This window comes from Osmerus eperlanus, chromosome 17 (assembly GCF_963692335.1).
Source record: "Osmerus eperlanus chromosome 17, fOsmEpe2.1, whole genome shotgun sequence".
NCBI lineage: Eukaryota > Metazoa > Chordata > Actinopteri > Osmeriformes > Osmeridae > Osmerus > Osmerus eperlanus.
Window position 1 is genome coordinate 1,527,678 of NC_085034.1, and position 25,837 is coordinate 1,553,514.

Below are 25,837 nucleotides of genomic sequence, written 5' to 3' on the forward strand. Positions count from 1 at the left end.
AGGAGACAGCGATTAGCTCGCACAATTTAGTAGCCTACTATAGTAGCCGACTATATTTGCTCAATGTTATTCTTTTTATTTTTTTACATTTTAAGGGATCTTATTCATTTCACACACTACACACTTGATGAATTCATCCAATCGCGCAATCCTCTTTCAGCACCCGATCTACTCTAAATTATTGGAAAGAGCTCGAACGAAGGATGGTTTGCGCATGCTCATCATCTTGAAACCACACGCGGTTCCAAACAGTGGAGTATCTGTTCCGCGGATGAAAATGCATATAGAACCGAAGACAGCAGAACAGCAAGATGCACTCAGCTGCGAGTTAAAACGAAGACAAGCCGTCCTAGTTTCGTCTCTACACAACTCTGACCCGCTGCATGACAAAATGGGTTAAATTGAATATAGACCGAGAATCGCAAACTTTGAGACTCTAGCCTTCTTGAATGGGGATTTTCTCCGTGTTGCGGGGCGGCCGCATTGAGAAGACAATACAGAACCTGGAATTGATTCGCACCTAATATTTTCTACAGCGTTTCTATAACCTTTACTATTTTGAGAAATGATTACGGAGTTGGTGTGTGGCGCTGTGGCTTTTGTCCTGTATCTCAATACACTGAACGCGGATTTTTGCTACGATGACAGGTAGGTTACCGCCGTACCTATGGCAACATCATCAGCCACACTTGTCATTTCGTTTCTCTTACGTCAAATAAAACGGAACGTGTTTGGCGCACACATTTTGTATGGTAGGCTAAATCGTCACGCTCCGGTGTTAACATGGTTATTGTCCATTCACGAGTCATTTGTGTCATTCAGCAATAGCATTCTAGTCTCGATTTACCTCTCCAATAAGCAGTCATTGTGTTGCAGCCATATGCTACTTTGCCTAATGCAAATGAGCTATATCTCCTGTTGCATTAGAGCTTTGTTCAAAAGGCTACTTGGACAACGTTGAGGATGTCATCTGCATCGCAAATGTGCCTGAAGTTACACAATAGAAAAAGAAAGATGCAGGCTAGCTTATGAATTGTCTAGGCTACCCTTTAAAGCTCTCTGTAACGACATTTTTGAACAATTCCTACACCTAACAGCACCGGCAACCCACATGCTAATGGGTGTTTTTGTTAAGGCACATTGTTGGAATCTGCGGACGATAAATACGCTTGTCCGCTCATAGCAATAACCCCTCTCCAGGGAATACATCCAAGTGGATGCATTAATTAGAATATATTTGGAGAGCCCTTCTTATATGTCACCACCCATCACAGAGCACGTATTTTATAGGGCTCGTTAGTGCTCAACCATCCAGAAAGTAAAGACATTTGTATTCAGAATGTTAAGAGTTCATTCTCGGGTGCTTAGCAGCGCGATACTTTGAGTTAAATACTAGCTGTATTTGAAAGAGGTTCTGGTAGGCTACAGTACGTGACATCATCTCCTTATTCTCCCGTTTCTTAGCGTCATTTGCATTTTAATTCAGATAGCGGTACGAGGAAGTTTGAATCTGGCTTTCCTCTAATTGTAGGCTATTTATTTAAGATATGTTACAATTCTTTAGATTTGAAATAATACAAATAGTTATTTCCCCTCGCATAATTTCATTCTTTAGATTTCATGTAAGTCTTGTAATGCAAGAGATGAGAATTGAAACGTAAATTAATTTATGGTCCAGCTCAGACAAATGAGCCATTGTTCTAAGTCCATTCAGAGCGTAGCAGGTTGGTCCGTGTTCTCTCCATCGAGGCTGTCGCCGCTGGTGGCTCTGGCTAGCGTTTCCTAACACCTCCTTAGGGTCAGGTGGACTTCAGCACCGCTCATTCACCACTCTACACTGACTGCAGGCTACTGGGGAGTGTGTAACACACTCAGGGGAGAAGGTTTGTATTCAAATGTGTGTGGGACAGCTTTTTTTGAGCTGAGGATAAGGCTGTTAAATATACTTTTTAAAATAAAAAGTGGGCCGGAGTTTTTAATAAGTGGGTGGGATGTTTAATGAACACTACTCCACTGATCTCACTAAACTATACGCCCTTTGCCTTGTGTGTGAGAATGCATGCATGACACACACACACACACACACACAGACACAGAGAGACTATCCATACTTCTATGAACCATGCCAGTGTGTCAGTTGCCCTGTTTAGCGAAAGCATGGCAATGGGTGAAACGCACTGCAGCTCGAGGGGCCTGTTCTAACCCTGTTTATCAGACTGACAATGACACGCTGAAGAGAACCTGCCACGACGTCACGTTGATTAATGACCAACCAGTGTCCTCACAGACTCTCTCGCTGCTTACCCCCTTCGATGTAACCTCGGTGTTGGCGACCCTGCGTATCAAAGTCACAGTGATGATTTACACTCCAGGGACTGAGACGGCCGTTCTGGTCCGCCGATCTCAGATGGAGAAGCTGAATACCAATCACAGGTCTCACCTCCATAGTCATTCATCAAACAGCCCCCTTTCACCAAGGTCAAGAGTCGCGCGCTCTCCGTCTCTCTCCTGAGGGTCGTCACGAGAGTGGTTGTTAGTAGCAACGGAGAGAGAGTGCCTGTTAGCACATCAGTCAACTTTAGGCTTTTTTGGGGGACTTTTTATTTATTTATTTTTCACGGTTTGCGGTCTTTTAAAAAATTTAGATAACCTGGACTGCAATGCGGGTCTCTGTTAAACTCCGTAGCTAACCGTTTTATTCGATTACAGTTCCTTTAGACGCAGAGCACAAGAGATGGTGCCTTCGCAATGATGAGTTCCTGCTCGCCGGGATGTTCTGGGGCTTCTCTGCTTTCTCAATCACGTCAAGTGTTTTTCCTGGGCACGGCTCAAGGGCTGTCCAAGACGTCTGTCAGCCAATGGTAATATCAATAAAACCCCTCTGTGTGTGAAATGACTTGAGGTTTACTGGCACATGGTTCGAACCCAGTCATTTTTCTACAAGGGAAAATTTCAGTGCAATTGGTACTGGGTGTCTGTAGACAGCTGGTCGGTCCCTGTGCACTCTTTTTCTTATAGCTCTGGAATAAAGCCATTGTCTAGGTTATAGGTTGGATACCACTGACAGAGAAGGTTGTGTGTGAGAGAGAGGGATAAGTGTTTGTAAGGAATATTATGTGTGTGGTTGCCTTTGTTTGTTTCTGTGTCAGGTGACTTGGCAGCAGTTGGATTGCTTCCTGAGGTCAGAGGTTATAGATCGGTCAATTCATTTGTTGTGACCTTTGAACTTCCTGCTGAATGCTCATCAACAAGGCACTTGACGGGTCAAACAAATGGGGTGTTTTATGATGGCGAGGTGAATGGCATCACCCTCAGTCCTACTGGACTGTGTGTTTCTGTGTTTGGATGGAGAAGTTACCATCTTACAGTTCACACTTCTCATCTCTCTTCAAGAGAGGAAGGATGGATGCTGAGAAACATCCCAAAGGAAACGTTTCCTCGGTGGCTTGCAGTGTTCAGAGCTGCGTCTCCCAAACCGCCTGGGGCCACAGTCACGTGACGGAACACCATTTCAGCCCAGAAACGCACTAGGACACCCCAGGGAAGCCCAATGAAAACATCCCCTACTTATTATAGAGGAACTAAACTGTTCAGTCTGTGGGGATGGCTGGTTAGGTTTCACTGGGACAGAAATGACCATCACATTTCCTGGCACACAACAAACTTCTGATCTATACTGTAGCCGTCTGTGAAGAAAGAAAAAAAAAGTTCTGTTTGAAACTTCTCCACCCCTTTCATTCTTGTGGAACATAATTGACAATGAGGCTGGATTGTAGATCCTCTCTTGGACATAAGCATTGGAACAAAGAACCAAATAACATTTAATAACGCGTGCAATAACTCTGGTATCTCATAGCACAGATGGCCTGCAATCACACAATAGCCTAGTGTCTGAACACTGGATTCTATAGCTCCTCACATCTCCATAGTGATGCCATGAACTTCAAGGAAATCACAATCCTCATGTCAATACTTTCCCTTCCTCTCAAAAGTGCCCGTTTCCCACGTGTATTGCGAATCCCTCCTGGCTCTTAAGGAAGGAAGTTGTGTTTGTAAGCCTTTACTGTATGCAGGTAGGAGGGGTTATATTCTCGGTTGTATCATTTCTAGGTTGCAGTTGACAAAAGAAAGTGAGATCTACATACAAAAAGGAACCTTCAACAACCTTAAACCACCAACGGCTACAAAAATGGCTCAACAAAGTTGCTAGATTCCCATTTGGAAAACCACAAGACTTACCATGTTACATTCGATGGTTTCACAGCAGTTATCTCGTACATTCAATACTGAGGGTGTGTGTAACATGTTTTCACATCGAACTCACACCCAAAACCATCTTTAAAGTGCCGTATCCAACCGCAGTGGGGGAAGGTGTTATGGTGCCTGCATAACTTATTGTTGTAAGTTTCGATGCGTTATGTTTATTGCTTACTAGTAAGTAAGTTTATATGACCCTGGTGCCTCTGGACATGCTCTCCAAACACATTGTTGATTGTGTCCTTATGGAAACTGAGTGATAGCTAGTCTAAATCAAGAAGGATGATAGTTAATGTGAGATGAAGTGAAGGACTCTGGGATGTGTCCGTGATGGTTTGAGAACAGGGGATTGAGAGAGAAGTTGGTGAGCTGAGGAGCTGAGAAGAGAGTGTTTGTGAAATGTGATTTCAGATGGTTTGGAAGCAAGGAGACTTTTGACCACACTACAGTGGTATGCCAGCCGAAAATGCTCTTTGGAGGAGAAAGAGGCAGGTCTGATGAAATGTGTGGTGAAAACAACACTCACCAAATGTAGCCCTGTAATGGGGATGGGTTGCCATGGATATCCATATTGAAAGACTTGCGTATGGCCTCAGGTCCCAAATGTACTATCCCATCATATATCGTACACAAACACGTGTTTTTTATTCATTGCTCTCTCAAACTGTTTTCCCATTGAAGTGTTCGTATGTACACCCGGGGAGTATTAATAAAACAATAGGGAGGAGAGGTCTTGATTACTTACAGATTTACACTCCAAGCTATTTGCGCTAGAATTTTCTGAGCCATCAGCAAAGTTAGCTGTTTGGTCTGAAACTTTACAGGGGGGGGGGTATTATGGGGGGGGGGGGGGGTATTATGGGGGGGGGGGGGGTATTTGGGGGGGGGGGGGTATTTGGGGCCTAAGTTGTTCAGGAGAGGTTTGGTCTTGAGCAGAAGTGTTTGTCTCTTGATTTACTTTGGTGTCAAGCTAGATTTTCAGAAGAGAGTAGGATAATGTGGTCTAGCGTATAACAATGACAAAGGATCAACCCTCATTTGATGTCCTTATTCCCTTGGACGTTCTCTGTCTGGTCTGTCGAACAGGAAACACTGTCTCAAAAAACAGAGGAAGTTCTTCTGACTTGTCCTTGACGGTGAAAGTGAACCGAAGTTAACATGAAAGGCAGAAAAAAGAGTCCTTGCTGAGAAGCGGTATGTGGCACTCCTGGAAAAAGACATTCGGAAAAAAGAAATCGGTCAGGGCTGTCGACTAAACCTATATTATGTTTGGGTTCAGTCGAACAATATCTGTCTTTAGTGTGTTACACAAGCTGTCATGCCACGCATTGTGAAATATGCAGACTGCTACCATAATGTGAACTATGCTGGTCATTCAGCCAGTAAGGGCATGGTGAGGGGGCGAATGGTGCAGGGGCCAAATGACTTTCAAAGTCAGATACTTGTTTGCAAGAAACAGTTGGTTTCTTCACACCCTGGGCTTTGCATCGCCCGAATAGAAATCACCAGGTCAGCAACACTGTACTTTTCTCGTGCTTTCTGTTTGTGAAGTGTGTCATTAGTTACCAGCATCAGCCCACATTCATTTCATCGCACTATGAACACTGCAACCCAGCTATAACACGCCTGTGCTTTCATAGTTACTGTAAGTACTTTCCTATTAAACAGCGATATAATGCATCCAGTAATATGCCTGGTTAAAGTTTGAAGCACCCGTTCTCCCTCGGCCCCCATGCAGCACCAGGTGGACGTGGACAAGTCTGCCCCGTTTATTTTAAGGAGGCCTCTCCTCATCCCATTGAAGCCTAGTGGGGCGTGAGGATGGCTACCCAGGGCCTAACCCTAACCCAGGTCTGCTCCGGGGCCAGGCAACCTGACCCACCAGTGTGCCAAGGCAGGGCCTCGGAACCGCAAACCCCACAGTCGAATGACCCTCCCAGTAAACACACACACACATCCCATAACAGTGGTAACCATGGGCTACCGAGGTCGAAAACTTGCAAACGCCACAGAAGAAGATCCACAGTTTAGCCCAAGGCACCAGGGCACTGGAGATTCTAGTCTATGGTCAGAGTAGCTGTAATTGGAGGGTAAGGTAATGTTTGGTAGATCCTTGTGGCCTGGCCTTACAAGTTCTGTGTATCTGCAGCTAATGTTATCTGGCTAACCACACACTTTTAACTTTGTCCCCTTTCACTAATACCTGTCATTGGGCAGCGGGCGACAGAGGGGGCTTGGATTTCCACCACGTAGCAGTTAAGCTTCGCTGTAAGCAAAGCTCCTTGTTCTGGTGTAGCGTTACACTTTGGAACTAGCGCCTGCTTTCCCTCCTTGACTACAAAGGTTGACTTAAAAAAAAAAAAAAAAACACATAGCAGTTGGTGTGTAATTTAAACCCGCCCTGAGATAACGCGCAGCCCCCTTTTCTCTTCTTTGTAATCAATAGTTGTCGCGTATCGCGTTTCAGCGACCCTGGCTCTTTCCTGTCCATCCAAATGACCGGTTCAAAACAGAGCCCTGATTTTCACCGTACTCACCGGAGCCTCACATTACCCGGCATGTCTTGGGTCAGGTCTCTGACAGAGTAGGCCTACAGGGGAGAGAGACACATGCTTGGAACAGGCACACTGGTCTCCTGACTGAAATTTTTTTTTGCGCAAAAAAAGGTTTTGAAAGGTAAAAAAAAAAAAAACATATTTCGTGTTGTGTGTGTGAAAACAACGTTTCGGGAAAAAAAGTTACAGAAAATAATCCTGAAAAAATACAGTCCAGAACAGAGCCCTGATTTTCATCGCACTGAGCCTCACATTACTCAGCTTTTTTCAGTTTCGGAAGGTTGAAATAATATCTGGGTAAAAAGGTTTTGACCAAAAAAAAAAAGGTTCATAACGTTTTTACACATAAGCGTGTCTCGGTGTAACACAGTTGGCAGTATTCCATAATTTAGCTTATCAGTAACATTTTAACAGGAGAGCTGTGCATGGGCGCCTGTTTGAGTCGAACTGTCAGAAAACGTGCTTCCTACAGCTGCTACCATATAACTCATTCTAGACATCCAGACTCTGTTCAGCATTTCAAGAAGCCTTCCCAGGAAGATAGCAGATAAAAAGTGAATTATGATCGTTCCACAGAGCCTCCATTTGACCGTGAGACTTAATTCACTGAGGCAATTAGTGATGTGGTTATTCATCTCATTTGAACCCTTGGTTATGTCTATCGGTCAAATACTCACTGTAACAAAGTTATTTTAACCCACAATACCATGTAAATACAACCCAAGAGACCCAATCTGTAACTTACTTCACAAAACACAAATTAAAAACTGTAGTACCTTTTTGAACTTTTTGTCTGTCAAAACCTTTTTGTACCAGCAGCCTTTATGAAACCAACAGAAATTTATTAGGGGAGGAACAGTGTGACCAAACCCTAAATATACAAAACATGGTACCCGCTCACCTGGTTTTATGCATCATTTACTGACCCTGTCCTTCCCTGGTCGTAAAATATACAGAAATATGCAAACTCTTTCTGGGTCAGGAGAGAGACAGTTATTGAATCCCTGGTGCGAGGAGGGAATTTTTGGACTCCTAGTTAAACCTGAGAAGTTCTGACCGGGCAGGTTAGAGCTGGGGTCTGGAAAACTTAAGTTTATCTTGATTTTGTTGCTTTTTCACCATGACTCGTTCTATGCTCATGATTCGGAAAATAGGCCAAAGAATAGCTATTCATATGCATCTCAATGGATGCTCCAATTATTAGCATCCAAGTCAGTTGGTATTTCCTGGATGTTCCGGAGTATTCTCGGTCTTTAATCCATCCTCAGGGAAGGGTCTTGGTCTCTTTCCTGTTTCCTACTGAAGCCACGAAAGGCCTCCACAGATGACAGCGTGCGCAAGTCGATACAGATGTGCATGGAGGTCCCGAAGCCTGTTAGCTGAGCTTGCTGTGAGATTCCCTCATTACTACACAATGGACGGCTATTTTGGGGATTGATGACAGTGGTTGTTTTTTGAAGGGAGGGGATAAGGGTGTCATAGGCAGTATGGAGAGGTCAGTGTACTCAGACTAAATAAAAGGGATGGGCCATTGTGATTTATTAGTTTGTTGAAAGCCAGATTTGTGTGCATTGTCGCATCACTCTCTTGACATGCTACAGAGGTTTTAATTTCCTCCCACAAAATTGCATCTGTTCTTGAGAACTGTACGCGTACTCATCCGACACTAATGAATAGGACTGAATGTATGTTTATTGAGTTGCTTTGATTGAGGAAACTGGCTCAGCATAATGGTTACGTCTTCCCTGAGAAAGAGAGCTCATCTCTCATCCTCTCATCCTATGAAAACATTGTGACCAGGGGCCAAATCCCCAGAGGGGAGGGAGACACATCCCCCACAATGCAATGCTCAAGGAAGGATCATTTATCCCCCCCCAATATAATTGTCATGTTTATGTTGGTAGGTATACAATTTAATTTCAATGAGACCGATGTGACTGTTCATGTTAATCCTCTTCTCTTTTTTTGTATTTGGTCCGCTTGCAAAAATCCATTCCACTTGTGTTGCATAAAAAAGTAATCTCTTAGTATCCATGTCATGCTTTTACTAAATCCATCCCCCTCCCAATATGTGACTCCCAATTGTGACTCATCAAATGAACTACGGACAGGGATGATTTTCATCTGTATTTTCTCATTTCGATGTAGAAGAACTATTCCTTCAGGCACTACTCAATACCTCACTGACTTATCCAGACAAATCCCTTCCTCTTGCTAATGTAGTGATGCACTGAATGCTAACCCTGATGGGAGCTCTAATCTTGCACCAGGTACTGTACCAGGGACTGGTGGAGATGAGGTGTTAAGGGGTATTAATAAACACAAAGAGGTTTCCGTGACAGCTACCCAGTGGATCTCAACTTTGATTGATGAGATGAATCCACATTTGATAATAGGGTTAGTTTCCCCTCAGTCACAGATAAACTTTCCACCTTATTTTAATTTCTTTACCGGGGTAGTAGGCCATCGACCCTATGGTAGATGTCATTTATATTTCCGTTTTCGTATTCATGAACTGGTGGTGCTGGAAAGACAGTTGTTGTGGGTTATGATGACATTAGTCATTGCTATTTTATATTCGACAACAGGATAGAACTCACGCGGACGATTAATCTCTTTCGTACTCCTCCATCTCTTTTCCATTATATTTGTCTGTAAAGCTGTTTTGCGTGTCAGCAGAATACACATTTCTTTTGTATATAGACCCTGATGGTTTGTATTCAGGACATTGTGCAAGGTTGTTCTTTGATAAGAAAGTGCACAGCGGGTACCGCACTGCACGGTACCGTTAGCTGTGTGGATCAAGAAAGCTCAAGCTCCAGGTTTCTTGTTTCAGTTGAATGTTATTTCTTCTTGGACGTCGCTTTGGTGCTCCGTATGAAAAATGAAAAACCATAAAATAAAAGAAAAAACGCTCTCATTGAGCAGATTGATATGACCCAGCTTTTGACTATGAAGAGCCTATATTTGTTTCTACTGAAAGCGCTCAACCAGTTGGGTTTGGCACAGGACAAACAACCTTTTCACTTAATCTGCAGTAGACGTGCTCCGGGGAAGTTCACTTATCACTGTCGTAAGGCAACCAGTTCATCCGTTACCTCTGAGGCTAACCAAGACAGTTTAATCTACAGTACACGCCTCGTTTTTCCCCCTGCTGTGACTAGCATCGACCAACCGTGTTATCTGTGCTGAAGATAAACATCCATGTGCTCCCCTCCTCAACCACCACCTTATTGAGAAACAGGAAGGACCTTCATGCTTTTGCTGATGATGGAAATGACCTGTTTTACGTTTTCTCTCGTGGCTCGTTGATTGTGTGGAAGGTTTCACAGTGTGTCTGCTCAATACTATTGACTGAGTGGTTCGTCTGCCTTCCTTCTGTGGTGCTGAGAAACAGCGAACACGCACACGCTTCGATCACTGTTAGTCTTTGTGTTGGGAACCAAAGGAGGACTAGTCCGTTGTGATCAAAGCCTTCCCGATCACACAGTGACATCTGTACGTCGATGACGTGACGTCTCAGTGTCACCTTTGTCCATATTGGAGTTTCATTGCAGTATATGATGCGTTTTATGGTTTTGTAATGCAGTTTCCCCCAAGCAGTTAAAGCAGGACTGTATTTCAGTACCCCCGTTGTTAGTTTGACAAACTTGGAGAACTTTAAACCCCCTGTGGGAAAGTGCATTTGAAATAATACCGTTACACTGAATAGCCTACTTATGACAATTCATTTTGCCAAAATTATTCATACTTTCATATTTTCGCTTGATTTCCATTGCTGATGTCGAACCATATGTTGTTTTTATAGACTGCGTGATACTCTGGGCTTTGTAGAATCCTGTTTTGGTACCCTTCATGAACAAACTTGAAAAAACTGGAATGTGGCAAGTGGTCACGCAGTACAAGAGAGCCCATACAGAATTTGACACAGCTCTTTATGGTCAATTAGCTTAGCATACTTGAGAGTTCAGCAAGTTATCAACTATCCCCCAGCTCTGACTCCACTGCCAATGGTTAAGATCCAACTGTAACACAGTACAGGATTGCAGCCTTTTTTGTAGATCGGCGCAATTCTGAGTCACTCAATCTAAAAATACATCTACGCCCTTGAATAGCTGCATTTTTAATTTGATTGCAGATTAGCCCTCCGTCGAGTCAGAACAAAACGGAGCTCTCTTTCAACGGAAACAAGACGTTTCTTTGTTCTCCAGATGCTCCCTCTGGCAAAGGCACAACTCCACAGTCCTCATCTGAGGATTTGATTTGTCATCAGCAATTATAGGTTTTCACCAATCACTATGCTCAAATAAAGTCATTCCAGAATTATCTCGGGAACTGCAAAGGGTGCCCAAAACTTCTACAACCACATCAGTCACTACAGTGCAGTTAAACTTTGAAACATTATGAACCTCTCTTTGTCCCTTAGCTCAGAAACAAGTGTATCACATGCTGTAAACGTGCCTTAGAGTGTGTGAGTTTATAGTGGAACAAATGGAAGATGAGTGTAGTATTATGGGCTGGCTAATTCGAACCATGGTCTGATGTGATATACTGCCGGCCGTTTGAGTGTTGCCGAGAGACAAACGGGGCCTCGGTTTCCTTGGCAGCCGGCCTTCAACCCAGCTGCTCTCAGCCACAGCCTCCACAGCCTCCACAGCGGTGGTTCTGCTGGACCCAGTGGCCCTTCAGCGACGCAGAGAGGGGAAAAAGAGAGGGAAAATATAGTTGTCATGGAAGCATTTTAGAAAATGATGAATTGGATCAGGCTGTAATGTCCCCTCTGCCTTCCTGCCCGCCAGCTCTCTGCTGGGTGTTTGCGATGTGGCTAGGGAATGGGAATATCCTGGGCTGGTTTTTGAGGGGTGTGTGAGGGGGTGGGTGTCTGTGTGTGTGTGAGGGGGTGGGTGGGTGATATGTGTGTGTGTGTGTGTGAGGGGGTGAGTGAGGGTGTGTGTCTGTGTGTGTGTGTGTGTTTTTCTTTGTATGCGGTAACTTGGTGTGTGTGACCGTTGGCGTGTGTTAGCAGGTTTGGTGTGAATGTTTTGAGACGACTGGACTAAAACAAAAACTGCAATTTCAAGCAATTCATCTAAAGCCATTCCTCCTGGATGGATGCAGCCCCAGGTATCACAGCTGGCTGCAATATTACAAACACTCCACCGTTCAAATTCAAGTGGGAATTTCCATAATTCTGTTACAGCAGGTGCTAGTTTCATAAGTCTGCGTGCCCCTTCCTCCAGCTCCTTAACAAGTGTGGGATGTGTGGACAGAGAGAGAGAGAGAGAGAGAGAGAGAGAGAGAGGTGAGAGACAGAGAGATAGGGATGATTGATGCCTGGGGAAAAATGGGCTGAGGGTTGATGGTTGCTTTGACATGACACATTAATATCAACAATAACTGCTAAAAAATAGTGACACAGTACTAGTCAAACGTTAAGTGATTGATAATGGTTGTGCTGATCACTTTCGTCTGGAGCAGTTTGTAAAGTTACAGTAACCGAAGGGCAGTTGTAAAGTTACAGTAACCGAAGGGAAGTTTTAAAGTTACATTTACCGAAGGGCAGTTGTAAATTTACAGTAACCGAAGGGCAGTTTTAAAGAAATAAAGGGATGTTTCCCTTTTAAAAGTGACAGTAGCTTCACTGTGTCTGCTTTCATAAGCAGGGCGAGATGTGAGGCGTCCCTACAGTGAAAGATATCTTTATCCCCTGAAAAAAACACTGATTTATGCCCTGTTCCACGGAGGTGGATAACTGCAGAGTCAGTTTTTAATTAAGGCTCTCGTTTATCAAGGACTCACAACGACGGAGGGAGCAGTTTTGATTAGCCGTCCAGACACACAGATTGTAATTTTTGTCCAGACACTCCAAGAAGCTTGAAACACTTTAGATCGCAACCCCATTGATTTGTGGGTTTTGACTTTGTGTAACAGTGTGCATGACCGGGGTGGAATCGTAGCTGAGTTGCACGGGTGGGTGGGATAAATGGTGTGAAAGTTGGCAAGGAACAGGCTTCCCTCGATGGGTGGCCATTGAAATCCACTTTGGCACTTTTAATTTGGCACAATTTACTAAAAGCCCCATATAAAACTCACAGCATCCAAGGTTCTTATATGGGCCATTAGGATAGTTTTTTTCACGGTGAATTCAGTGCAGTATGGGTCTACTTTCACACGTAATCCTATATTTATTAGGCGAACAGTCCTCCTAAGTAGATCCACGTACATTTCATATTAAGTGAACTCTTTTAGAGGTAAAGGGGAAAACCCTTACTGTAGCAGTCTTGCTTTTCCAGATGTTAAAGACACCATTTCTGTTATTATCAGTCACTGGTGGTCTTCAGCGTGTAGGGCTGTAGAGGGGGAGTGAGGGGGGCGAGCCGGCTTCAAAACACTAACTAGGTTCTCTCAGTGTGCTGTTGCAGTGTGCTTGGCAAAGGTTGACACATTGATCTATGGGGCTATTGGTTCATGTTAAGCACACTTCAGTATGCTGGAAGGTTCATCCTCCTTTTTCTGGAGAAAATAGTAATATTTATTTACTGCTCTTATTGTCGTTTAAAGGAGGAGGTTGATGGAGTCGTAAATATCTTGTCCTACATTGTTTGTCTGACGGATCTTTAGTTAGTAAAATGTAATCAATTCAGCTCTTTGTGAGGTGTAAAGGTTACTCCTCCTAGTATTTTAGCACTCATCTCATCAGCTTTTCCTTTTTTTGGGTCTTTTTCTTTTTTTTAACCTCGGACACTGAGGCATTACTTTTATTAGCCATTGATTTCCTATAGCCTCTCCTTTACGCTGCTAAGGGCTCGTCAGAACCTTTTATCGACATCATCACTCAGTGAGCTGGGTCACCCCCCCGTCTCCGTGGCGACGGCCACCCCTCTGGTGTCCGATCCATCCGTCTGGCTGATGCACGTGATCAATCACTTTCTGGGATGAAGACAAAGACCGTGTAATCAATCTGCCGAAAAATAGATGTGCCCTCGCTCTCTGTGATTGTGTTCATCCGTCTATATATCTCTGTTTCATGTGTCAAGGGGTCTGTTTTGAGGTCTCGGAAATCGAAAATTGGAAAAGGTCTTGCCTTGATCCTTCCCCGTCAGACTGTGTAATGGGGTATCCCCGTTCAGAGCTAGGAGCCACAAACTAAAGAGGCCCACTTCAAAACAGCATCTTAACGACCTTCTCAGTACAGGGATAAAGAAGCACTTTTAGCAGTGTGGCGCACAACGGAAAAAAACCTTGATTTCCCATGTGCTCATGTCAATCACAACCAGTAGTTCTCCCACAACACCTGCCCCTAGCGCACAACACACACGCAGAATTACCCAAATGATCCCCGGAGAGCCGAAACTAGAACCCAGTGCGTTGCAGAGTCCCAGACACGGACACTAGGCTGTCCCTGGCTGGGACAAAAGGCTGTCCCTGGCTGGGACAGAATGCTGTCCCTGGCTCGGACACTAGGCTGCCCCTGGCTGGGATACTAGGCTGTCCCTGGCTGGGACACTAGGCTGTCCCTGGCTGGGACACTAGGCTGTCCCTGGCTGGGACACTAGGCTGTGCCTGGCTGGGACACTAGGCTGTCCCTGGCTGGGACACTAGGCTGCCCCTGGCTGGGATACTAGGCTGTCCCTGGCTGGGACACTAGGCTGTGCCTGGCTGGGACACTAGGCTGTGCCTGGCTGGGACACTAGGCTGTCCCTGGCTGGGACAGAATGCTGTCCCTGGCTGGGCTGTTCGCTGTAGCCCTGCCACTAATGACCCACAAGCTGCATGTGCACATGAAAGCAGCTTGCTCTGTGACAAAGGGAGACAGACTCTTCCTGGTGACCAGCTCCAGCAGTTCACCTCCTTTGAAGCTGACAACCACAGGAAGGGATCTGCTTCCCCTGATTGGCTGTTAGAAGGAGACCGAGTCCTAAAGCATGCAGCAAATCGGTCTTCATTAGCTGGCTGTGAGGAAGGGGGCGGGGAGGTGTAGTTCTAATCAGAGAGAGAGAGAGAGAGAGAGAGAGAGAGAGAGAGAGAGAGAGAGAGAGAGAGAGAGAGAGAGAGAGAGAGAGAGAGAGAGAGAGAGAGAGAGAGAGAGAGAGAGAGAGAGAGAGAGAGAGAGAGAGAGAGAGAGAGAGAGAGAGAGAGAGAGAGAGAGAGAGAGAGAGAGAGAGAGAGAGAGAGAGAGAGAGAGAGAGAGAGAGAGCAATGCAGAGACAGAGTGACAGAGAGAGAGAGAGAGAGAGAGAGCGCAGTGATGTGAAAGCTGAGTTCTGTATAACTTGTAGCTATCTCACCGACAGACAATAAGTCCCGATCACTAATTATGTCAAATTCAGTGTTTGTCTCTCTCGAGGGCATGTGAGTTGATGATCAACTGATTGAGTCACCTCTGGTCACCTCTGCCTTTGTTTAAAAATAAAATCAATACTGAGACCTTGCTCGGAAATAGCCTGGTAGCTGTAGCATTTTCCTGTTGACTCAGGATGTGTATATTTAGCCTGATGGGAAAGCTACCTAAAAAGTTAGAACGCTAGACAAACTGTAACTGAGATACCTTGATAAACACAAAAATGTCACCTTGATAATTACAATGTGAATTTCAACTACACCGATGTAAACATTGGGTTACTTGTAAACAAATTACCGTGAAGAAAATGACACTTTGCAGTGCACACAATATGGATACTACAGCTATAGCTGCCTTTTAATCACCTGAGCTTGCATTTAACTGCAGAGTAATTCTCCATCCTCAACACTAAAGGGAACTTAATTGGCTCGGCAATCGTTTGCCATGCCTGGTTCCGCAGATTGAGGTCCTGGGGGGAGAAGTTAGATGGATATTTTGAGTCAATAGAGAAACCACGAACTCTGTGGGAATGCGCTGTTCAAACAATATACCAATACGGTAGTCTTCTGTGGGTAATGTTATTGTATCGCTACCAGCTATATTAGCTGGGCTGTCCACCTAAAGCACCATTACATTCTTCCTGCTGTCTGTTTTCAGATAGCTTCCGCTCTGCGCTATCTTTTGATTACGACATGAGGGCGGTTTATCATTTCACATTCCTTTTTCACTGAAAAAGCAAACAAACGCGTTTGAGCTGTGCAAAAACACGCCAATTAATTTCTTATTTCACACAAACCAGGAAGAGTGAAGGGTCGGGCTAAACTAAACATTCATTTGTGTGTGTGTGTGTGTGTGTGTGTGAGTGTGTGTGTGTACAAATGTGTGTGCGGTTGGCTGCTCTGCAGCTTGGGTCCTGCAGCAGTGTATTATTAATACTGTCAAGTGTGTTTATGGATTTTCCTCAACCCATATTTGTGCCAGCTTGGTGTAGACTGTGGGAAAAGCGTTGAACCACTTCTGACGCGGGTATTGTTCGGACTCCAGTCTGGTTGACGTGTGATGTTTCGACACACACCTACAGTGGCTGGTTCCTGACTTGATGACCTTAAGATACACTTGACTCTCCACAGAGAGAAGGTATTGGTGAAGAGGTAATATGGAGACCATGTACCGGTATGTTCCGTACGCTGAATCTGCCAAGAGGTTCTGCTGCTGTGGATTTTAACAAGTGTCGATGTCACAAAAATACCTCTGCGAAGAACTTTAGGTATAATGCTGTAGTATAAATACTGCACTTCTAGGTATCCCAGACAGTATATGTTTGCTGGTTGGCCCCTCTGCTGGTTGTAAAGACTTGGGTCACACTTCTGAGTGGTCAGCCAAGTGACTTTAACAGGGGGGGGGGGGGACCTGTGGCAGCACCACCAATCAGAGGCAACCCCCTCTCTCTCCAATATGCATGTGTGTATGTGTGTTTAAGCTTGTATGTGCGTGCCTCCACATCCAGCTCAGCCACGGAGGACACCCTGCCTGTCTGAGGGAGGGAGCGTGATAGAGAGTGATAGAGAGAGAGTGATAGATAGTGAGGGAGAGTAAGAGAGAGAGGGTTACCCTGAACCCTGTCCCTCTCTTGGCTACTTCTCAGCCTGTTTCCAACAAGGTGTGCTTTGCCAATTACTGTGCAGCTGGGAACCAAGACACCGTGTTTGGAATACATATCGCCTCGTTTTCAACTCCACATGCACACACTTATAGCCATGCATGAATTTCCTCCATCGGAGTCTCATCCACATGCTCGTAAACACACACACACACACACACACACACACCCTTCCCTACCCCTTCCACCCCGTCGCAAGCCCCAAAGAACTTTAATCAGCTTAAACCTTGACCCTGCCCCCCTTTACCATGTATGTGAAACACTGGGGGTCTATGATCACTTGCTAATCCTGTTAGCATAGGATTAGCACAGAGGTGATCAGGCACATGCTAGCGGAACGCAGGAAACCACCTGACTGTGTGCACCCCCACGGCTAAACAAAGAGGAAATCAGTACGTTTGTTTTGTGTGTGAATTCATCAGTAAATCGTGACCCGGGTGACAGATGTTTCTGCTAGAGGTGGAGGTGTGCGTTTAGCTTTATTGCTCATTGAATAGAAGTAGCATAGCCAATGTAAATATACACACAGTATGTGAATCTGTAAGTCCCTCTCTAAAATTGTACACATAACCTGCAGGAACACTAGGCAGTACTGCATGGTGATGGTTCACATCATCATCAAGAGTTTTATCTGGCGTTTGATAAGGCAGGATTCGGTTTCAAATGAATACAGCCTTTTTATTTCTGTGACGCCCTTAGCCAACACAAAGCCTTGGGTTGTGTTCTATTGGTCTGGGATGAGATTAGTGTTCAGGTTCATTCTGCCGCTGCACTGTCAGTGTGCTTAATTAGCTTGTCGAGTGCTCAATAAGGGAACAGAGATTTCATAGATTTGGGGAAGCGGGAGGGAGGGAGGGATGGATGGAGGGAGGGAGGGCGGGAGGGAGGGAGGAGAGAGGGACATGAAAGAAAAAGGAAAGGCAGCTGGAGAAGACACATCAGAGGACAAAACTAAATAAGGAAGGAACAAGGCTGAGGACGCAACCAGAGAGCATTGTCCATCCTGTGTTCAGTCGATGCTCTAGCTAATCCACCCCAGCAGTTGAGCTGTGTCCTGGGTAGGAATAACTCACACAGTGTTGATGATACAAGTGACACTGGTTTACACAACGGCCGTTTATCAGCGTTGAGTGTGCAGGCACGTACACATGCTGTCGACATGCAGCCTGGCTGGAGGCCCAAATATTTATAGAGGAGTCGAGGGCTGTGTTCTGCAATGAGATGCTGATTAATACCCTCACATTTGTTTAAGGGAGGAACATAAAACAGGAACATGTAAACTGGATGAGACCATAGGGTGTGTGTGTGTGTGTGTGTGTGTGTGTGTGTGGTAATTGCATGCATTTGAATTGATCCACACAGGCATATCTGTCTCACCCTCCCTCCCTCTCCCTCTTAGCAGTAGATGTGCTGTAGACACATTTTTGTATTGCCTGTTTGAATATTGAGAACTTTTCACTTTAAAACATCCCTTAAGTATAAATAATGGTAATGTGATTATGACATTTACTAAACAGTCATGCCAGTAATGAAGGCCTGACTGGTCTGCCTCTCCAGTAATGCCACATCAGTACTGTCCCTCCTTCCACATATTCATCTGAGGTCAGCTTCTGCAGCTTCTGCGGCTCTGCGGCTCTGCGGCTCTGCGGCTCTGCGGCTCTGCGGCTCTGCGGCTCTGCGGCTCTGCGGCTCTGCGGCTCTGCGGCTCTGCGGCTCTGCGGCTCTGCGGCTCTGCGGCTCTGCGGCTCTGCGGCTCTGCAGCTCTGCAGCTCTGCGTCTGCAGCCGACAGCCATACCGTGTGAGCCCTGAGGGAGAGTTCCTCACTTCCCAGGATTGTTTTGCTGAATGGGTCAAAACAAGTGTTGGTTTCTCAGGCGGCGCAGCGCTGAGAGACGGGAGGCCTACTGGAGCCGTTCCTCCGTGTGTGAGGACTCCGCAGGAAGCGTGTGAGGACTCCGCAGGAAGCATGACATCACTCTGTTTACCTCATCTAACTTCCTCCTGGTCAGCGCTGTGTTTCCCCCCCGGACTCACGAGGGCCAGGAATGAGGAAATCAGACAAAAATGTACTTTTTGTACTCTTTTATTTTTTTGAAAATACAAGAGTATAAGAGTATATATAACGAAAGTCTATATATTGTGCCTCCAAGGATGTAAAATAAATATTAAATATATATATATATATATATTTTGTTTAGCTCTTTGAGAGTCTTGGAAGCCACGGAACCAAGACTGGACCACTCATCCATCTTGTTTGTTTTGGTGCTTATTGGTGCTATCGTTTCCCTCTATCCCTGGCAAAATAGTCCCCTTCTTGCCGGTCCCCCCGGGCTGCCTCCTTGGTCCCCAGCTCCCTAGAGACCTCCACATCGCTCTCTCAATCCTTTCTGGTAATAAATAATTGAAATATTCAAATCAGACCCCTCTCTCACACACACACACACACACACACTCCTCGGCCTTGCCTATTGCTTCCGGGGTACAGAAAGGAATGCATTAGCCATAATGGTTTGTGGTTGGGCTAGGTGTGTGCGAGTGTGTGTGTCTCTGTGTGTGTGTGTGACAGAGCTGCTGATGGCTTTATTGGGCTTGTCCCTGGAGTGGGGAGAGATAGAGTGGTCTCCCGTAGTGATTTCTCTTAGCGAGGGGGTCTTTTGTATTCTGTTGGCGTATGCGGGGCAGCCGGGCAGAGGGACAGGCACCCCCCTCAGAATGGGAAAGTACAGGAGGGGTGTGCTTTTCCATATTCCTTTTGGGATTTTATTCTCTCTGTGTTTCTCTCACTCTCTGCTTATCTCTCTCTCTCTCTCTCTCTCTGTCTCTGTCTCTGTCTCTCTCTCTGTCTCTCTGTGTGTCTCTCTCTCTCTCTGTGTGTCTCTCTCTCTGTGTGTCTCTCTCTGTCTCTCTCTCTGTCTCTCTCTCGCTCTCTGTGTCTCTCTGTGTGTGTTTTATATCATGACTGAAGGTAGACAAGGACAAGGAGCTCTGCCCTTTCTACTACCCTGAAGTACGCTAGTTAGCTCTTGGAAAGAGAGCAACAATAAGGCACGGACTATGAAATTACATTTGAATCTTGGAACCCATTCATCCTGGTTCTCTTCCAGTCCCAGCCCACCTAGCTACCTTTTGTGTCGGCCTATTCAGGCCTGCTATTCATTACTGTCTCCTTCAGCACTGCTTCCCCGTTCTGTGTCCAGTCCCTGTCTTTTTATCCATTATTACAGCTCCTGTCAGATCTCTCTCGCTTGTCTCCTGTCAGATCTCTCTCGCTTGTCTGTCTCTTTGTTCCTCTCCGCCCCCCATCCAGCTCAGATGCTGCTATCCTCCTCCGTATTTTTTGTCTCCCTCCCTCTCTTTTTTTCTCAATTCCTCCCTTCTCACTCTCCCTCCCTCTCTCTTTCTCTCCCTCCCCCCTCTCTCTACCTCTCTCTTTCTCCCCCGCTCTCACTACCTCTCTCTTGTTCTCTCCCCCCCTCTCTCTCTCTCCCTCTTTCTCTCTGTGTCTCTCTCCCTCTCTCTCTCTCTCTCCCCCTCTCCCTCTCTCTCTGTAATTCATCTACATGGGCTGGCGCTGTTCTAATCTATTCACAAAGGAAGTCCTAAACTGGAGTCAGTCCAAGCCTTCTTTTTCAGTCCAGCACGATGTTTGACTGGCGCTTGAGAAACACAAAGCAGAGCACCTCTCCCCCCCACCCCTCCCTTCCTCCAACATCCCCCCCCCCCCCCAACATCCCCTCCCTTCCAGAAGTCAGACAAACCCAGAGATTGCTTGCTATAGGACCAAAGTGACTGAATGTGAGAAATACACACACACAGTGCTGTAGCTTGTCTGTTAGGGCTATAAGTGGTGTGTGTGTGTGTGAGGACCATAGCTCTCAGTGTACACAAAGTCAAAGCGGTATGCGATGCTTGGCTGGTTGCGTAGTGTTACGTTTTCAGCATGTCCATTTATCCTGGAGAGTTTGGAAATCTTGTTTGTCACAGTCTGTTACGAACATAAACATGTTCCCTGAAATTATGTACTAATTATGCTATACATCCTAGTGTTCTCAGAGGCCAACCACCACCAGTCAGTCAGTCTGGCTGTGTGTGTGTGTGTGCCTTTCACATCAGTGTATTCTATTCATCACAATGTATTCCCATCATTCTGTGTCTGCACCTGTCTCTAATGGAAGCTATATCCCCTTTCAGTTCGAGTAGTCCTATCTCGCCCATTTCTTGGAACATTCCAGTTTTTGTGCTTCAGTTCATACCCCGGCACACTAGATTTTCTGTGGATTTGAAGTGATAACGGGTGTATTATGACAAAGATTCAGCACAGCCTATTGCCAGGTGAATCCATTTCATGGTGCATACTGTACATCCAGTTATTCACACGAATGCTGTCAAGGGGTTTGGGCAAAAATGTGGATTATCCATTACTTTCCGTCCACAGTGACCCATACATTGTCTCTCTCATCTCTCGACAGCCGAGCCATCAAAACCAACCAGGATCTTCTCCCTGAGACCCCCTGGACCAACATCCTGTATGACGACTTCTGGGGCACCCTCCTCACGCACAGCGGCAGCCACAAATCCTTCCGCCCCCTCTGCACCCTCTCCTTCCGCCTCAACCACGCCCTGGGCGGACTACGCCCCTGGGGGTACCACCTGGTCAACGTATCCCTCCACGGGGCGGTCACCGCTCTTTTCACCGCGCTCTGTCGCCCCCTGCTGGGCGGAGGACCGTGGAGCCTGCTGGCGGGACTACTTTTCGCGTCGCACCCCGTGCACACGGAGGCCGTGGCGGGAGTGGTGGGGAGGGCGGATGTCGGAGCGGCCTTCTTCTTCCTGATGTCTCTGATCTGCTACGCCAAACACTGCGGGCTACGCACGGACCCCCATGCGGCCTACAAAGCCAGGGCCTCGGGTAGTTTTCAGGCCCAGTCGTGGCTGTGGTTGCTGGGGAGCCTGGGCTGCGCGGCCTCCAGCATGCTGTGGAAGGAGCAGGGGGTGACGGTGTTGGCCGTGTCGGCCGTGTACGATGTGTTTGTGTTCCAGAGACTCCGGGTTCGCCAGGCTCTCTGCATTCTCCTGGGGAAGGTAAACAACTCCTCCCACCTCCTCCCACCTCCTCCCACCTCCTCTCACCTCCTCTCACCTCCTCTCACCTCCTCTCACCTCCTCCCACCTCCTCTCACCTCCTCTCACCTCCTCCCACCTCCTCCCACCTCCTCCCACCTCCTCCCACCTCCTCTCACCTCCTCCCACCTCCTCCCACCTCCTCCCACCTCCTCTCACCTCCTCTCACCTCCTCCCACCTCCTCCCACCTCCTCTCACCCCTGTCTGCCCACTGCTCCTGGGGAAGGTAAACAACTCCTCCCACCTCCTCTCACCCCTGTCTGCCCACTGCTCCTGGGGAAGGTAAACAACTCCTCCCACCTCCTCTCACCTCCTCCCACCTCCTCCCACCTCCTCTCACCCCTGTCTGCCCACTGCTCCTGGGGAAGGTAAACAACTCCTCCCACCTCCTCTCACCCCTGTCTGCCCACTGCTCCTGGGGAAGGTAAACAACTCCTCCCACCTCCTCTCACCCCTGTCTGCCCACTGCTCCTGGGGAAGGTAAACAACTCCTCCCACCTCCTCTCACCCCTGTCTGCCCACTGCTCCTGGGGAAGGTAAACAACTCCTCCCACCTCCTCTCACCCCTGTCTGCCCACTGCTCCTGGGGAAGGTAAACAACTCCTCCCACCTCCTCTCACCCCTGTCTGCCCACTGCTCCTGGGGAAGGTAAACAACTCCTCCCACCTCCTCTCACCCCTGTCTGCCCACTGCTCCTGGGGAAGGTAAACAACTCCTCCCACCTCCTCTCACCCCTGTCTGCCCACTGCAAAGTGGTTCCTCTTTTTTTTATGTCTCTGCTTGTTTCCAATTTCCTCTCCCTCACCCAGAAGGAAGCTTGGAGTCAACCACAAATGGTTTTCTGAGTGTCGATGTGGGGACATGAGCTTGGTTGTTTGTGCGTTTGTTTGTGTGTGTGTGTGTGTACATACGTATATGAGTACATGTGTGTTTGTGTGTTGGTGGTGGGTGGTTGTGTGTGAATGTACACACACACACATGCACAGAGAAATGTGTTTATCAGAGCTGTGCGTGTGGTTTACCTTTCCTTAAGGGTCTACATTGCAAAGGGTTTAGCCTACGCAGAGCGGGAGAATGTTCCAGGATTTCTTTTGCTTCTCAATGGAGAGTTAACTTGAAAAAGGGGATGTGCATTATACTACACAACACTTCTAATCTACAGTCAAATCTTTGTGTGTTTGTGTGTGTTTGTGTTCAGGGCCGGTAGAAGGCCAAGCCAGAAATGTTATTTCTAGGAATGAGTTTGCTTATTTTAATATGACAAAAAAATATGTGGTTTATGCAGACAGTCGGCAACACGCACTGACTCACTGACTCAGTCTTATCTAGCTCCTCTATTAGACCTGTGGATGTCTGGAGGGTGATGGGGGGGATGTCTGGAGGGTGATGGGGTGGATGTCTGGAGGGTGATGGGGTGGATGTCTGGAAGGTGATGGGGTGGATGTCTGGAAGGTGATGGGGTGGATGTCTGGAAGGTGATGGGGTGCGTTATGGACCAAGGCCACTCTGACTCCTCAGGTTGGATTTGAAAACCTACCCAGGTCACCACTCAGAGTTTAATTACTGCCCCTGCTCTCAGTTTATCCTCCCAGGTCCAACCAAGCCAGTCCTGTGTGTGTGTGTGATGGACAGAGGGGGGGGCAGAGAGAGAGAGAGAGAGACACAGAGACAGAGAGAGCGAGAGAGAGCGAGAGAGAGAGAGAGAGAGAGAGAGAGAGAGAGAGAGAGAGAGAGACACAGAGAGAGAGACAGAGAGCCAGAGAGAGAGAGCGAGAGAGAGTGAGCGAGCGAGCGAGAGGTTTAGCTGTGACAGCTAGGCTTGCTCTCCCAGAGCTGTTATTAGGGTGTTCAAGGTTCAGGGGATCAGAGAGAGATGCTCCTGTTCTCTGCTCTGCAGGAATGCCCTGTGTGTACCGACTACCAGCGGACCACAGCAAACCCACTGAAGCATCAGTCTTTCAATTAACACTGACACCACAGTCCCTGAGCCATAATGCACTTGCGGCACAGGTGGAAGCTTGATCTCATTTGTGTGTCAGCCAAACCACACACACACACACACACTCCCAAATGTCCCCACCTGGGGACTAATGAAGTGTTATCTTGTTCCACACACACACACTCCCGCACACACACACACACAATTTTAGCCCTGAACATAACACTGCTTCATATTCAGGGATTCAGTCAACAGGATATATGGCAGTATTAAACCCTGAAACGCCCTCAGATGGTATTAGACCATTAATCTGTTCCACAGGTTGTCATCTGCCACCAGCTTCCAGCCCTGGCACAATAGACCCGGGCAATCTCCCGCTGCCACGCTGCCAGGCAACAGACCCGGGAGCCAGGCTTGGGCTCTCTTCCCCCGCCAGCACAGCTGGCTCGTTTATCACCTTGGCAGTGTCCTTGTGTCTCACGCCACTCTGCGGTATCACCGGGAGGCTGGCCCTGGAGCGGGAACCACCACGGCTATCTGTCCCCGATTACAACCCAGACGACTCGCAATGCATGGGAACACAAACAGGGAGGGAGAGGCAGAGAGGGGGAGAGAGAGAGAGAGAGACACAAACAAGGAAACTGTGTCCTCACTTCCTCTTTTAAATCAGTATTCTTTGTTTTCCCTCACGGTCGTTCTTCTACTGTAACCTCAGCCTGTCAGTCAGGTCCGCTCCGGACAGCCTCACATCAATCTGCTGCTGGAACCTTTACGCATCATTTCAAGTCCTGGAGCAGTGATCCTAATACCCGGAGTTTATTAGCATAAGCTATCGTGAGAGAATTTCTGCTTTTTCTGACCGAATCTGTGGAAGCAGGAGACCCTATCAAATAATACCTATTACATTATTATTATTATATTATTATTCACGGCTAGGTAGAGCAGCTGGCTGCCTGTCGCTCCCCCGCATGAGAGAACGCAGACGAGAGACTGCAAGGGACGAGGCACACATGCGGTTCGACTCCCACTCCATTTCTCATCCCATTAGTTTCCTGATCAGACTGAAATGAGACGAGGTGGGAGCTGGAGGGGAGGGGAGGGAGGGGAGAAGGAGGGAGGAGGAGGGAGGGAGGGAGGGAGGGAGGGAGGGAGGGAGGGAGGAGGGGAAACGGGTGGGGGAGAGGGTGACACAATGCTTCACCAGTCAGAAATTGGGTTTTTAGCATTGCAATTCATGCTACGCCACAGGGGAAAAAGTATCATTATCAATATCATTTTTCTTATTTGCAAAAAACTTCCCCAACACACCTTCCACAACAGAGTAAAACAAACAAACAGCAGAAAATGATGGATGAGCCAGGATGGGACTGGAAATCAACGATGTGGGACACAAAGGAACGAGGGCTCAGGTGTGGAATAGGGAGAAGGCTTGCCAAGCGCAGGCTGAATCCATTCTCCATACCTTCTCTCTGGTGTCGCCCTGCTTCTAATCACATATTTCCCTCACGGCGCTGTTTAGAGAGACGGGGGGCCACTTATTATACAGACGACTTCAGCCCTCCAGATCTAGTATTGAATATTCTCCCTCACAGTAGGGCTGAGAGGCAGGGATTCGATAAGGGCCTTCCTGGGTGTGTAATTATAGCAGGACAGGAGCGGTCTTCTTCCTCGTTTGTCTCAATGAAGCGGAGGGCTGCAGATTAGTTTACCTCTGCCAGCTGACGGGTTGATAAATGTTGTGCCGGTAGTTTTGCTCCTGGGCGTTCGGCTGTGAAATGATGCCCATCACTAGAACTCAATCTCTCACTTTCTGCTTGGTTGTTGACGTGTACAGTGCCACAGTAGCACCACAGCTTTTCTGACAAAATCTTAATATGGAAGTTATTGAATATGGTGCTGATACTGTTCCGAGACGATCGTAAGCACAGATCATTGACGCAGTAATTGAATAACTAGCTAATT

At 46.9% G+C, this 25,837-nt stretch overlaps 1 protein-coding gene across 1 annotated transcript in view; it reads left to right on the top strand.

Moving 5' to 3' along the window:
• Nucleotides 1-236: 236 nt before the first annotated feature.
• tmtc2a (transmembrane O-mannosyltransferase targeting cadherins 2a) overlaps nucleotides 237-25,837 on the top strand; it is a 48,166-nt gene continuing 22,565 nt past the window's right edge. The window contains exons 1-2 of the mRNA XM_062482710.1: nucleotides 237-648; nucleotides 21,284-21,896. Coding sequence (XP_062338694.1) covers nucleotides 566-648; nucleotides 21,284-21,896 — 696 coding nt within the window. The 5' untranslated portion in view covers nucleotides 237-565. The remainder of the gene's footprint in view (nucleotides 649-21,283; nucleotides 21,897-25,837) is intronic.